At 41.2% G+C, this 15,297-nt stretch overlaps 1 protein-coding gene across 4 annotated transcripts in view; it reads left to right on the forward strand.

Moving 5' to 3' along the window:
* RABGAP1L (RAB GTPase activating protein 1 like) overlaps positions 1 to 8,086 on the forward strand; it is a 782,624-nt gene extending 774,538 nt beyond the window's left edge. For all 4 annotated transcript variants that reach the window (XM_032393374.1, XM_032393376.1, XM_032393377.1 and 1 more), the window contains 3 exons: positions 74 to 145; positions 4,748 to 4,945; positions 5,949 to 8,086. In XM_032393374.1, the coding sequence (XP_032249265.1) occupies positions 74 to 145; positions 4,748 to 4,945; positions 5,949 to 6,101 (423 nt within the window). In that variant the 3' untranslated portion in view covers positions 6,102 to 8,086. The remainder of the gene's footprint in view (positions 1 to 73; positions 146 to 4,747; positions 4,946 to 5,948) is intronic.
* The last annotated feature ends 7,211 nt before the right edge of the window (positions 8,087 to 15,297 follow it).

The raw sequence follows: 15,297 nt of genomic DNA on the forward strand, positions 1-15,297 counted from the left end.
GAGTTGATACACAGGAATGTGCACATCAGAGTTGTTCTGTTTCCTAATAAAGAAACTCTTTTCTTTTCTTCAGATCTGTTCCCAGTTAAGTACCAGACTGGAGACACAGCAAGCGGCCAGCAAGGAGGAGCTAGAAGTGGTAAAGGTGAGGGAGAGAGAAATAGCTCTGTGGTATGGCTTCTTCCAGATTCACACAGTCTTACGTCACTACCTGATAGGACGATCCCAGTGCGTGAGGACGCCCCCCAGGCAGGACAGTTTATGACGTCACACCCGCCCTGCCCCTCTCGGTGCGGGAAAGGATTTAGGAACTCTGGAGAACAGAATCTGTCTCTGACCCGGGTGTGATCCTCTTCGCTGCCCGCGGAACGGTTGTGTTCCCATCAATCTCAGGGGTTGTCGGAGGCAGGTAGTAGGACTTCAGCCTTGTTACAAGAGGCCCCTGAGCCTTCTTGGACGGTGGACGCCCGGGAGCCCCCAGCATCCCGACGGTGCCTGAATGGATGTGGCTTCGGGGTGCGACCCGGGGGGATCATCCGGTTGCTCTCCGCCGGTTGTGTAGAGAGCATTTATTTATATGCTGCCCCCTGGTGGTGAGACTCGTTGTTGCTTATGTGAGAAAAGCGATTGTTCCATAGAACAGCGGCAAAGCAAATGAATTGGTGTCTTAAGAAGCAGCCTGGGCACAGCCGGCTCTCGTGACCTGCGTGACGGAAACCTGACGGAGTTCTCTTGGAATATGTTCGGATGCTAGTGCATAAATGCGCTCTAGGCAGCTTAGCATATCCCTGAACAACCTGGACAAGTTATTTACCTCTCTAAGCTATATTTTCTATCCTGTGAAATAGAGACATTACCTGCCTCTGCGGGTTATTTTTAAGATTAAGTAAGATCACATATATAAAGTGCTTAGCTTAGTGGTTGGCACACAATAAACACATATTTTTATAAGTTTATAGCCTCAAAATTTGAGACATGAGAACTGAAAATATGAACCTTGTTCTGACTTTGTATCCCAAGTGGTTTTTTCTTATTTCCTGTTCTAAAACAGTCTGAGGTTATTAGTGACTATGATGTTGGTCATCTCCCTGCCCGAACCTGCTAAAATTTTGGGTTCATGTCTTCCCTTTCTGGTCTGCCTTTACCTTCTTCCTCCTTAGCCTTTATCATCCTTTTATTTACACTAACACTCAGTTGATGAGGTGCCTTGGCATAAAAGGGTTAACTATCCTGAACTAAAATCTTGGTAGAAATATAAATGAAGTGAATTTATACGAATCACTCAAGGTTTTATTGAGCATCTAACTGTGTGCACAGCTGTTAGACTAATACTGTTTTACAGAAATTATACATAACAAAAAGTTTAGAATTTTCCTGGGAGCAAGTTATACATATGCATGTGAAATATTTAGGGAATAGTTCAAAAGCATGTAAGCCAGCGCTGAATTGGATGACACTGACAAGTAGGGTTATACAGAAGCAAAATCGTAAGAACTACAGACCAAAGATGACTTTGTGGAGGAGGCTGGACTGAAGCAGGATGGGTAGAATTCAGTGAGAAGGATTTAAAAAGGACATTCTGGAAGAAACTGTGAGTGAAGACCCAGAAATCAGAATGAGTCTCGTTAAGGAGACTGATGTGCTTCGAGCGTGTATTAAGGAATCAAGGGAAATACTGGATAAAGAGATAAGCTTGCCTAATGAAAGCCCATGATATTCAGGCAGAGGAACTTGAACTTGTTTTAGCTGAATAAAGAACAACTAACACCTACTAAACACTTTCTGTGTGTACCTTTCCATGGATTATCCCATTTAACCCTTACAACTTCCTGAGAAGGTAGACACTATTATATCTTCTTCTTCTTTTTTAAAAGATTTTATTTATTTGACAGAGAGAGAGAGGGAGAGAGAGCACAAGCAGGGGGAGCTGCAGAGGGAGAGGGAGAAGCAATCTCTCTGCTGAGCAGGGAGCCCGATGCAGGACTCGATCCCAGCACCCTGGGATCATGACCTGAGCCGAAGGCAGCCGCTTAACCGACTGAGCCACCCAGGCGCCCCTATTATATTTTCTTTTTAATGATTTATTAGATCTTGTTTTGTTTTTTTTTTTTTTTTTTGACAATGATCACCAAATCAGGTCATTCATGATCTCAAGGTCACAGTAAGTAGTAAGGCCAGGATTTGAGCCCAGGGAGTGAGACTCTACTCTCCATAGCCTTGGTTACTACACTGACCTACAGCCTCTTGCCCCAGCACTACTTCCCTTTCATCTCTTGTTCAGCGCAGTGCTGTGGCTTTCGATGTCTCCGTCCTCCCATCACACCATTCCCCCTTCAGGTAATCCTCTACACTAGAATTAGAATGAGCATTCCCCAGGATAAATGTGACTCTCTCATTCTGTGTATCAGTTTAGAATTAGATTGGCCACAGAGAGGAAACCCAAAATAACAATGGCTTAAACACAAAAGATGTTGATTATCTCATGTATAAAAAAAAAAAAGTCTAGGGCTAGAAAGATCCTTGGTTTTATCAGCAATCCACGCTCGTCAGTTATCGGTAATCCACACCCTCAGCATGGGCTTCCATCCTCAGGGTGACCTGAAAGTCAAACCCGTCAACTGGAGTGGCCCCCATCACACCCACCTTCCAGGGTAGAATTTTAGGCCAGAAGGAGATGCAAGGGTACAAGGGCCCACCTCCAACTGGGTGAGCTCTAAGTGGCCTTCCTTAAAGCTCCATACCACACTTTGCTGACCTATCAGAACTGAATTTCATGGCCACACTTAGCTTCAGGGGAGTCTGGGGAATGGCATCTTTTAACTGGGCAAACTGCCAGCCCAAATAAAATCAGAGTTCTGTTAGTAAGGAAGACAGGGAGTTGGATGCTGGGTGGGACTCTGCAGCCTCCAGCACACCTCTGTTCTTCAGCTTGCCTGCGGACTGCAGCCTCGTGAGGCTCGCTGCTGTCTCTCCAATGTGGAGCACAAGATGCAGTGCAGGCATTTTCTATAGGCTGAAATCGGGATTCGATAGCATTACAGTTGAGAACCTTTACCACGGGGCCATGGAGAACCCTTGTCACTTCCTTCCTCTCACTGCTGAGCCATCTCCTCCCGCTGGGCCCTGCTCCGGCTCCCTGCAGTTCTCTGAAGGGCCAGCATCCTTGCACACAGTGCTCTCCCTGCTGAAATGTCCTCCTCCGTCAGGGAGTCTGTTCCTTCATAGGGTTCAGCCTAATAGAACTGCTTACCCAGCTTGGTAAACTTCTAGTCATTTAAGACCCAGATCAAAAGCCAGCACTTTGACGTTTTATTTAGTCAGCAATAAATATATATAACAAATACTTGCTGTGTGCCTATTTAGTGCCAGTAGTGGGCTAATTATTCTTACAGGTTCTGAAGAGAGTTACAAGATACCTTTCAAGTGTCTAATGAATATTAATCAGGTAGGAATCTGAAGAGTGCCTTAAAGATGGGATAAGAAAGCAATCAGGGTATTTGCTGTAATGAGCACTGGGTATTATATAAGACTGATGAATCACGGACCAGTACCCCTGAAACAAATAATACATTATATGTTAATTTAAAAAAAAAAGCAATCAGTGGGGGCTGAGAAGGTGATTTCTAGGGATTCAGGCCTGGGATGAGAAGAGCTTGGACATGTCAGAAAAATAATTTAGTGACCAGCTGAATATGGAATGAAGGAGAAGGGAAAGAAAAGATGACCCCAGTGTTCAGGCCTAAATGGTGGAAACAGGCATAATGACACAGAAATGTGGGGAGAGTTGGTGTGTGTGTGTGTGTGTGTGTGAAGAGAGGAGTGTTATTTCGGTTATGGACATATTATAATATGTAGTAGTATATTAAAATAGAAATATTCTGTAATATCTTTTAGCTCTAAACTATTTTTGGAGGTATTTTAAGAAAACAATAGCACCAGTGTGTTGAAGAGTTGCTTTTGGTCAGTGCTGTGCATCTGATTGGCAGGCCAGGCATGGGGCAGAGGTACTTTCATTACCTTGAACAATAATGATCCTCTTTGCTTAAAGCTGAACCAAAGGACATGACATAAACTTTGTTGCAAGCATAGATTTAGTCCGTCTGCTATGGGCCAGCTACTTAGACTCTTGAGTTTCTTCACTTACAATGGGGGTGATAAGAGTATGTGGTCTTACAGTAACTCTAGGATTCAGGAGACACTGCATGGAGAGCCTATGGCGTGGGGCTCTAGAAAGACTATTGGCAGCACAGAATTTCTAGAACAGGGTTTCACAGAGATGCTCTCATAGTTTCCATTTCCAGGGCCTCTCTAGAGATACTTTAAGACACAAGGAGCACCTAACTTGCACAGTTGGGGTTTTGTTTTTTGTTTTTTTAAAAGATTTTATTTATTTATTTGACAGAGAGAGACACTGTGAGAGAGGGAACACAAGCAGGGGGAGCGGGAGAGGGAGAAGCAGGCTTCCCGCTGAGCAGGGAGCCCGATGCGGGGCTCGATCCCAGGACCCTGGGATCATGACCTGAGCCGAAGGCAGACGCTTAATGACTGAGCCACCCAGGTGCCCCCACAGTTGGGTTTTGTGCTAAAACCATTTTGGTTGCGGCACAAGAAAAATAATTACCTTCAGAAGTAGGCCTGCCTTTGAGGACCACAAGCAGCGTCTACATGAACATCTTCTCCTCTTGTTTCAGGAAGGGATTTCTGCCGTGAAGTCGTTTGATGTGGGTTCTCTCTTTGGCTATTTCAGGGTAAAATGATGGCCTGTAAACACTGCAGCGACATTTTCAGCAAAGAGGGCGCTCTGAAGCCCGCGGCCGTCAGCAGGGAGGAGCAGGGCGTAGACCTGGCTGATGAGAAGGACGCCCTGAAGAAGCAGCTGAGGGAGATGGAGCTGGAGTTGGCACAGACCAAGCTGCAGCTGGTGGAGGCCAAGTGCAAAATCCAGGTCGGTGACCAGAGGAGAGACACAGTCCGTGCTCTGGACACATTCTCGTCCTTTGGGTCCACCCATCCAGCTCAGCATCCGAAGATGTTTCCACATACGATGAACACATTTTTTGCCCACTAATGTGTCCTCCATCGTCACATTTTACATCATTATTTTTAAAGTGACATAAATACATAGTTTTAAATGAAAATGTAGTGATTAAGATAATATCCTAGGAGAACGGGTTTAAGCATATGCTTTTTTAGCTTTCCCTGAGATTTCTGTTGCCAAGGTCGCTCCTTCTCATCGAACTTCAGTCACTGTGGTAGCTGATCCTGAGAAGGAAAGGCCAGACCTTCTCTGTTGTCCTTTCCCTGACAGGTGAACATTAGCTGACACCCATTCTTTGCTTTGGAGCTTTTTCTCCTTCATCTTTACCTGACTTTACCAAATCCCTTTCCCGAAAATCTATGTCCATATCGGAAGATAACATAATTAGAAAAATAGTCCTGGCTTCTGATGGGCTGTTCCCATTTCCTTTTTCCCAAGGTCCTTACCCACCGCTATAACCTGCCATGGCTCTAACCTGGGCCGCACTAGCGACCCTTAACCGTTTCTGTGCTGGACCCAGGATGTTGTCAGGGGCGAAGGCCATGTGTTTGGAACTAGAATTCATTCATGCTTACATCATCAGTAGAAGTTCAGTCCATCTATATGTCTATTTGTTGTTTCAAACATGTTGTAACCTGAACCTAAATTTGGACCAAAAACGCAGGGGGAAGAAAAGATAAAATGAGGTTTCATTTCACTGTTCAGAGGAAGCAAGATTCTGACTTCCAGTGGTAACTCTTTTAGCTCTAAACTGTTTTCTTGCATTAAGAAGCCGATTAAATCTCTTGTGGGTTTTGTGGGAGGACAGCTACAGCTATACAGACCTGGGGATTCCGAAAAGCTATACTTTGGTTTTTTGGGCAGAGAGAAAACACTTATATAACTCTGATGATTTTCTTTTCTTAATTAGGAACTTGAACATCAGAGAGGAGCCCTTATGAATGAAATCCAAGCTGCAAAAAACTCTTGGTTTAGCAAAACCCTGAACTCTATCAAAACGGCCACGGGCACCCAGCCACTGCAGCCTCCGCTGGTCACCCAGCCACCCAAGGAGAGCACATAGTTCCAGCCTCCCCCCAAGCACAAGAGCACAACGATCAAAGGGACAGAAACCCAGGAGGAATCTCCCCGTATCCCTTTGCAGGAAAGTACAGGAGGCCAGAAAGCAAGCCAGGATCTCTCAGTAGCTCTCACTCTTTTCTCGTTTGACACTTTGCAAAGGGATGTTTAAACTGACCTGAGTTATGTTGAATACCTGCTTTCGAGCTTCTTCATGGAAGGCCATGTTCAGTTCCATCATAGTATTACCCATTATTTTATATGCCTGATGTTTAGTTGGAAATAAGTAATTCAGAACTAAATGCTTTTTATTTAGAACTAATTATTCCTAATTACTCTTACTTTACATAAAAATGGAGATGTCTTTTATTCCAAGGTTGAAGTGATAGAATGAGATTTGTCACAGAAAAAAAGAAAAAGAAAAAGAAAAAAAGATTGAAATCTAAACCTCTTATCTTTTCAGGATTTATTCAGATAAAGCACACTGTGGGACCATTTATGACATCTGTCAGGTTTCTTCCTGAAAGTGACTCCCTGGAAAACGATAATCCTGTCTAAAGAATAAACCTGGGATTGAACAGTCCCCCCAAAAAGAATGAGTTTATTTTCATTTTCTGTTGGGTATATCTGGAAATGAAGTGCCAAGAACCATGGAATAAGATAGACTATTGAGAAAACACCCTAGATGAAAGGAACAGAGCTTTTGATAAATGCAGGATAAGATAAATCATTTGGCCCTAGTATTCTAACAGGTCCTTTTGAGAAACTCTACACGGGAATTGCCGATTCCTAAGTCTGAACACAGCTGTGACTTCCGGCAAACGTGAAGTCAGAGGCGGCTGTTGTGAGTTGCAGCGTTAGCGAACCTTTACCAGAGAAGCCTAGAAAGGCCCAGGTCAGCCATTGTGCTTCAAATGAAATAGAGAACCAGGGACAGAGTATTTAATTTAATGTTGACATATATTTGCTAAGTAAACACTAATATACTCTACTTTTTAAAGTTATGAAATGGGAAATAAAGGTCAGCTTCACATCATCTTAGTTTACTGTTAGACAACTTTTACTGATTTCCATATCTCCCTAAAATGCCCTTGGTACCCCAGACGAAGAGATGCAAATGCATTGGTAACATTTTTGATTGAATATAAAATCTTTATAGAAATACTTATCTCATGGAGAGGTAAAGCTGTTGTTTCAAAGTTGGTGGAAATAGTTTTTTTCAATTATATTTAACCTGTCTATATATATAGTCCTTGCAGGAAATCTTTTGGTAACAGCAAAACTAATTTTCCCATTTTCTCAGCTTGTTTGGAGGCTTTGGTCCTTTTACGCCAACCAAACTACTGTCCGCTATGTACAATAACATTTATTGATACTCATCCTGCGCTTCATTGTTGAACATATTCTTTGCAAAGGATCTTAAACTCTGTAGCCAGAGTGATTCTCATCTGTGCCATATGTTGCAATTAAAAGTAACACATTCTTGGAAGTAAAAATTAAATAAGAGCCATCTCAACTCCAGGAGCATGCACTATAAGTTGCTCATAATAGATCCTTTCCTCCAAAATGATCATTAAACTCTAAAAAGTTAAGTCCCCTTCATTGGTGTTTATTATATCATCTACAACCCATAAAACTGATATGGATGTTATCCTTTATTACACTCATCAAATACTTTTCTTACAGAATTGTGTTTTGTCCTGTCGTCTTTCATTATAATATTCATTTCCTTGTAATCCAGCATTCTGAGTGTCCTTGTTGACTCTGATATTCCCTACTTGGTGATTTAGAAAAGGTAATCTTTTTTGTTGTTGTTGTAAAATATAATGGCTAGAAAATTGCATCTTGGTACTTGTTTCTGTAAATTATTTAGTATAATTTTTTAGCTTTGCTGGTATTTTATGCTTTGATTCCAAGAAGCCTTGTACAAGTTGCCTTATCAAATGGCCAGCTAAATTAAAGATGTTCTTTTGTGTTTTGTGAATCATATAGTTTTACTGTACAGAGCTCTTTTTAACTTCCAAAAATCAGCACATTCCACAGAATGCCTAAATTGCATATTTTTCCTTACGTGGTAGTTGATGGAGAAATAGAGTGGCCGTAGGTGCGGTCCTCACCTGTACACCGGGCTCAGTTCCAGAGCCCCTTACATTTTTTTTTCTTTAAACAAAATCACCAGGTACACACATTCCAAATGTGTAATCGGTCTTTTTGCGTTTTCTCTTAACTCTGTCAAAAGATTTTAATGGCAATCTATAGGTTTTTTTTTTTTCTTCTCCAGTTCCATATCATACTTAGGTATGTGTATTGGTACCATAAGTCTAAACTGTTCCTCACTGCAATGCCTTTGGGTCAGTAGCAATACTAGATAGAAAGAAAATTCAAAATTTGGTATATGATATGATTATTCATTCAACATGTTATAATAGCACCACCCCAGTCCTTCCCCGTGTATTGTTTGAAAACTCATGCATCCCTGTATTAAGTAACTGTTAGTTTTAATTTCACTTATTTTGAAATATATTTAAAAATTGCTACTCTTCTCTTGAATTTCTTTTAGAAAGACATCAACCAGCCCAGATAGCTAGGAAATTTCCAAATATTCTAGAGTGTTTTTCATCTTTTCCTGGGATATGTTGTGTGAAACATTCCTCCAGAAATCCAACACTTGCAGTATTCTGAAGAGTGATGATTTATCTTTTCATTTAATTCTGCAGAATAAATAAAAGGAATGAATTTCAATTTGATAATTCAGTTCATTAGCTTTTATATCTTGAGACTCTTGTTTAACACATTCTTTGAAGCTGAAAAAAACTCAGCTGAATTTTGCAGTGCATATGTTTGCTAGCTTCACACCCTGAGCCATGACACAATTTGGTTATATTTAGTTACATATAATTTAATGCAAAGAAATTCTCAGCTACCTAATGTTCTGTGTGTGAGTACCTATCAGAAACACTAATAGGAATGTCATATAGGCCTCTGGCCTCTCTTTCCATACAACCACTCTCTCTCTTTCCCTCTCCCAGCTATTCAGTTCATAATTTCTTCATTGGCTTTCTTAAATTTCCAAAGTAAAGTACAAAAGCAATCTTTGTACTGATGTTGGGATAGTGAATAATAATACTTATCTTTTTTATCCAAAATTGTCATTCTGTACCGTATATTAACATTTTTCTCAAGCCCCTACTCCATTTTCTTAAAATATTTTCCAGTTAATAACTAGTGGCTTTATTTCCCAGTGAAAATGAGAAAAACAAGAGAATGCACAGTTCAGGGCATGAGATGAGAGATCCTGAAAGGAGCTCATCAGGTACTGAGGATGGGGCCTACACGTGTAACGTAAGGGATTGAGTTTTCTTTAGCTGCAGTCAGCCCACTAACGATTCTGCTAAGGTGGTTGTCCTATTTCAGGATCCCTTGCAGGGAAAAGGGAGCGTTTAAAAAATTAGATACCTTGTTTTCTCTCTCTGGGGAAGAACACTTTTAATTGCTTAACAAGAGGATTCTGTTGTAGAACTTACTCTTTTAAAAAAATCCAGACTCTTAAATAGCTGATTTTCTTGCTTCAATTACAAGTAAATGAGAGAACGGACAACCGCTGTTGTTTGATTTGAACATTGTTTGATTTGTGTGTGTGCGTGACTGGTAGAATTTTACATAGAGGATCCCTGCCTCTTTGTACGGCCAGGTACCATGCCCCTGAATACACATGTGGCCAGTCTTTCCCTCTGGTTGACCTGCTGGTGCCACACTGAACTAGAACTGCTCTAGAACAGCCCTCCTCTCTTACAGTGACTTCCATGTAACACATGCAAAGCCCTTCATTTTAGGAATTTCCTTCTCTCTCAAAAGTTACCAAAATGAATGCTTCCACGTGGGCTGCGTCTCAACAGATGACGATCGTGAGTTGTAACGAGAAAAGCGGATGTTGACAAGTGGCCGAGTGACTCCAGTCAGCTGTCAGGTGTCCCCTTCCCAGCTTCCATCTAAAAGACTACATGTCAAGCGTATCTCCAAAGGAATTCGTTACCTGTTATAAAAACATCTTCATCAACATGTCCCATTCTCCCCACCTCCATCCTTGGTTTATCATTAGTAGTGTTCGGAAAACTTTAAGAAAAAAGAATCATTGAGTAGAAAATAAACATTTTAAGTTACTTTCCTTTTTCATTGGCAATAAGTTACCATGTAAAATATTTTCTGTTAAAATGTAACTTTTAATAACTATATTATATATTATATATGGAATAAAATATAGGCAACTTAATTATAAATATAAAAATGCATCAAGACTCTGGTGTCATGAAAGCACAAGAATAAAGCTGGAGATGGTCCCAGAATCCAAGATGACCCAATAGCCTTTTGCACCATATTCTCCATTTTTGGTATTTTGCATAATGTATGGATCCTCAGTTCAAATGAAGGAAGAAGTTTCTCAATCAGCATCACTTCCCTTCTTTCAACTCCTACCTTTCCCTTGCTGAGGAGGTAGCAGAAATTCTGTACCATTTATTTTTGTGACTTCTATGATTTTGTCCATGACTTCTCTAATGAATACAGGTTCTAGAATAAAGGAGTTGATTGGCCCAAACAGTGCTGACTGACTACAAAAGAAACATGAGTGAGCAGCCTTTGTAATCACTGACCAAGTAGCTGTTTCCATAATTCCATGTATTATGTATAGTACAGGCTATCAGTGTAAATGTAATGCTTGTTAAGAAAAGTGCAATTTATTGTACATTGTCCCAGCAAATGTTTACTTTTATAACAGTTACGAACTTGGATTAGTATCTTGTTTTCATGTGTGAATGAAGCCTTGTGAAATAAATTCAACCAAGAAGGTAACAAGGTGACTTTTTGTGAGTCAGTGATGTTTTCAATGCTTTGTGTTGCCCCTTTGGCCCCATTAAGCAGTAATAAACATTTGTTCTGAAGCCCATACACGTCTTTTTTATTTGTTTCTAGTTAACTTTATTCTGAATCATCTGAACCCAATGTTTATGTAACACTTTTTTTTTAAGAATTTATTTATTTGACGAGAGAGAGCACACAAGCAGGGGGAGCGGCAGGCAGAGGGAAAGGGAGAAGGAGAAGCAGGCTTCCCACTGAGCAGGGAGCCCGAGGTGGGGCTCGATCCAAGGACCCTGGGATCACAACCTGAGCCGAAGGCAGACGCTCAACTGACTGAGCCACCCAGGTGCCCCTTATGTAACGCTTCTGAACGGACCCTAGACTCCAGTCCATTTAGAAAGAAAGAATATGCCAGGAGTTTGCTGCGGGCTATCCCCTGCAGAAAGATCCTGTGCACGCAGCACTGCCAAGGGCCCTCTTCTGTATATAGAGATTCCTTGGTTGTACGTACCAGACACTCACAGCTAGTTTAATAATAATAAGGCAATTAATTAAAAGGAATAGGTGTGGGGCGCCTGGGTGGCTCAGTCGTTGGGTGTCTGCCTTCAGCTCTGGTCATGATCCCAGGGTCCTGGGATCGAGCCCCACATGGGGCTCCCTGCTTGGCGGGAAACCTGCTTCTCCCTCTCTCACTCCCCCTGCTTGTGTTCCCTCTCTCGCTGTCTCTCTCTGTCAAATAAATAAAAATAAAATCTTAAAAAAAAAAAAAAGAAAGAAAGGAATAGGTGTATTCATCTCATAAAGGCCAAACAGTGGGGCCTGAAGACGCACAGGGACAAGGACTGGAATGCCATCAGGAACTTAAGCAACTGTTTCTTAATCATGCTTCTGCTCATCTCACCAGGTAATGCTTATCTACTGCTGCTTCTCCCTCTGAAAACAAGTTTTCCTGCTTCTAAGTGCACAACTACCAAGTTCACATGTTTACTCTTCAAGTGACCGGCAGAGATGGACTGGCATCTCCAGGTCCCAATTCCAGTCTTGCAAAAATCGAATTGGCTAATCCTGGATGAGGTAGTTGCTGCAAGTCTTTCAAAGTACAGCACAGTGGGTGATAGCATAACTCAAGCCAGACTCCAGAGGAGTTCTCGGAAGTGGAGGCAGAGTACAGAGAATCCCAATTTGCATTTTGTTCTGGGAGTCCATGGAACCTAAGTGAAATCCAAGAGATTAGTCAGCTCCTCTTACAATTCATGTATTAAGAATATTAAACAGAGATTGTAGAATTACAGTTTGTGGTTCAAACCCAGACTACAGACCTCTTTTGTTTGGCCCATGTGGTATTTTTTATTTATTTTTATTTTTTTAATGTTTTTCTGTTTGTTTGTTTTTTAGTCATCTCTACAGCCAATATGGAGCTCAGACTCACTACCCTGAGATCAAGAGTTGCATGCTCTTCCAACTGAGACAGCCCAGAGCCCCCTGACCCATGTGGTATTTTAAAAAATGAGAAATTTTATGTAAAAAGTAAAATAGCAAAATTATTCAAAAAAATCTACTGAATTTGGTAGTTAGAAGTCATGAGTGTTCTTAACATTAACAGGAAATGAAATTCACTGTTCACTACTGATTAAAGGTCCTAGACTTAGTGAAGTTACATGTTAAATTGTAGATTTATGTCCAGTAGGGATGCAAATCCCTACTTTCTTTTCAGTGGAATGGATACTCCAAAGGTTATATATGGCTTATTACCCTGGTAGGACATTAGCCAGTTTGTATCTAACTTTGCAACCCTACATTAACATTCCCTTATTAAACTACAGGCACTTAGGAGCGCCCGTGTGGCTCAGTCTGTTGAGTGTTCAACTCTTGGTTTCGGCTCAGGTCATGATCTCAGGGTTGTGAGATCGAGCCCCGTTTCAGGCTCCATGCTCAGTGGGGAGTCTGCTTGAGATGCTCTCCCTCTGCCCCACCCCCCACTCTCTCTCAAATAAAATCTTTAAAAAATAGAAATAAATTGCCTCTAAGGATCCATTATGCAAATACACTTTGATAACAGTTTTAACATTTTACTGGTTCCCTCATTAAGTGAGTTGAATAAAATATTTGTCACATGTTCCTTTTATATTTGCGAGGGATTCTTGATTTCATCTTTTTGAAATTCTTCCGTAACAAAACTTTTGATTACTGTCAAAGGGAGACAGAACAAAATCTTTTAAAAGTTTACTTGCAAGGAAAATTTGCAAGGAAGTTCAGGCTTTAGCACGGGCTCACCAAAGAGAAATTGTAGTATTTAAATGACAAAAATAAAAATAAAATGCAGATTGCCAGGTCTATTAAATTAATTCAAGCAAATTTACTGACTGCCTAATGCACCAGTCTCTAAGTGCTAGAAATGAGGTGAACAAAAAGATCCTACCTCAGAAGTTTTAACACAGAATTTTTCTCAAACTCAGAGAAAACTACTGACATTTTGGGCCAAAGAGTTCTTTCTTGTGGGGGCTGTTGTGCATACTGTAGGATATTTAGTAGCATCCCTGGCCTCTCCCCACTAGATATTAGTAGTATTTTGCCAATTGTGACAACCAAAAATGTCTCCAGACATTGCCAAATGTCTGGGAGGAAGGAGTAAGCAAAATGTCCACAATTGCCCCCAGTTGAGAGTGACTGTTGGGAAGACTAATAAATTGCAGGTATTAATAAGTACTATGAAGAAAAACAGGGTAAGAGGGTGGAGAGAAATGGTGAGTGATGGGGATGAGGTTGATAGGATGGTTTTTGATATGTAAACTTGGCTAGCCTACACTCCCCCGTGATTCAGCCAAAAAGTAAGTGTTGCTGTGTATTGTGCACATAGTAATTAAAGCTCTTAATCATTTAGCTTTGAGGGAGATTATCTGGGATAATCTGGGTGGGGCTAATTGAGTCAGTTGGAAGGCCTTAATACAGGGCTGAGATTTACTTGAGAGAAGAATGGAATTCTTCCTTCCCTGACTTCTGTGGATCAAAGCTTCAACCTGTTCTCATGGCGCCCAGCCTGCCTATAATCCATTTTTGCTTGTGTGGCCTAAGGATTTTGGACTTGCTTAGCCAGTTCTAACAATTGTATAGGTTAATTCCTTGCAATAAGTATCTGCTACTGATTCTGCTTCTCTGATCGAAACCTAACTAATACAGCTGGGAAGAGCAGCCCTTAGGGTTACTTTTGAGAGACTTGAGTAAAATGAAGATCTACGCAATGATCTACGTGATGGTCTGGAGGAAAAGCACTTCAGAGAGAACAGCACAGAGTACAGACTTTGAGGTGAGGGCAAACTCCGTGGATTCAAGGACAACATGCCAGTGTTTAAACCAGGGAGAGGGAGGAGCAGTGAGAGAAGAGTTCTGTGAGATGAGACATGATACTCATCATAAAGGTGAGATAAGATCATATAGTATATGTTAGGTCATGGTAAGGAGTTTGCGCTTAGTCTAAGCCCAACAGGGAGCTATTGGGAGGTTGTTTACCAAAGGGATATAATGATTTGAAAAGATTACTCTGGCTGCTCTGTGGAAAACTGTAAAGGCACGGGGCCGGGGCGGCGGGGGGGCGGGGGGAAGAAACCAGTTAAGAGGCTAAACATCCAGATAAAATAATTATGGCTTGGTCTTCGGTGGTAGCAGTGGAGGTTGTGAGAAGTGGTTTGATTATCCACATATTTTGTAGATAAGGACACTAAATCTTGCTATAGGATGGGAGGTAGGACCTGAGATTGAAGACTCAAGTATGATTCCTTGGCCTGAGCAATTAGGAGCAGGAGGTAACCATTCACAGAGCGGGAGAATAATTGGAGAAACTGATTTGAAGTGAGAAGATGATTGAGAGGAGATTTTTGTTGTGTGTGTGTGCAGTTTTTGTTTTTTTTTCAGATAAGCTAAATTGGATGTACTTCTCAGACATCCAAGTAGAGACAGAGTCTGGAGCTCAGAGGAGAGGTGTTGCTAAAGACACTGATTTGGGAGTCACTGGATAATAGATGGTATTTAAAATCTTCTAAGTTTAGTTAAAAATAGAACTACCCTATGACCAAGCAATTGCACTACTGGATATTTACCCCAAAGATACAAACATAGTGACCAAAGGGGCACCTGCACCCCAATGTTTATAGCAGCAATGTCCACAATAGCCAAACTATGGAAAGAGCCCAGAAGTCCATCAACTGATGAATGGATAAAGATGTGGTTCATATATACAAAGGAATATTATGCAGCCATCAAAAATAATGAAATCTTGTCATTTGCAACAATGTGGATGGAACTAGAGTATATTATGCTAAGCAAAATAAGTCAGAGAAAGGCAAATACCA

The sequence above is a fragment of the Phoca vitulina genome, unplaced genomic scaffold (assembly GCF_004348235.1).
Source record: "Phoca vitulina isolate PV1807 unplaced genomic scaffold, GSC_HSeal_1.0 scaffold73, whole genome shotgun sequence".
Taxonomy (NCBI): Eukaryota; Metazoa; Chordata; class Mammalia; order Carnivora; family Phocidae; genus Phoca; species Phoca vitulina.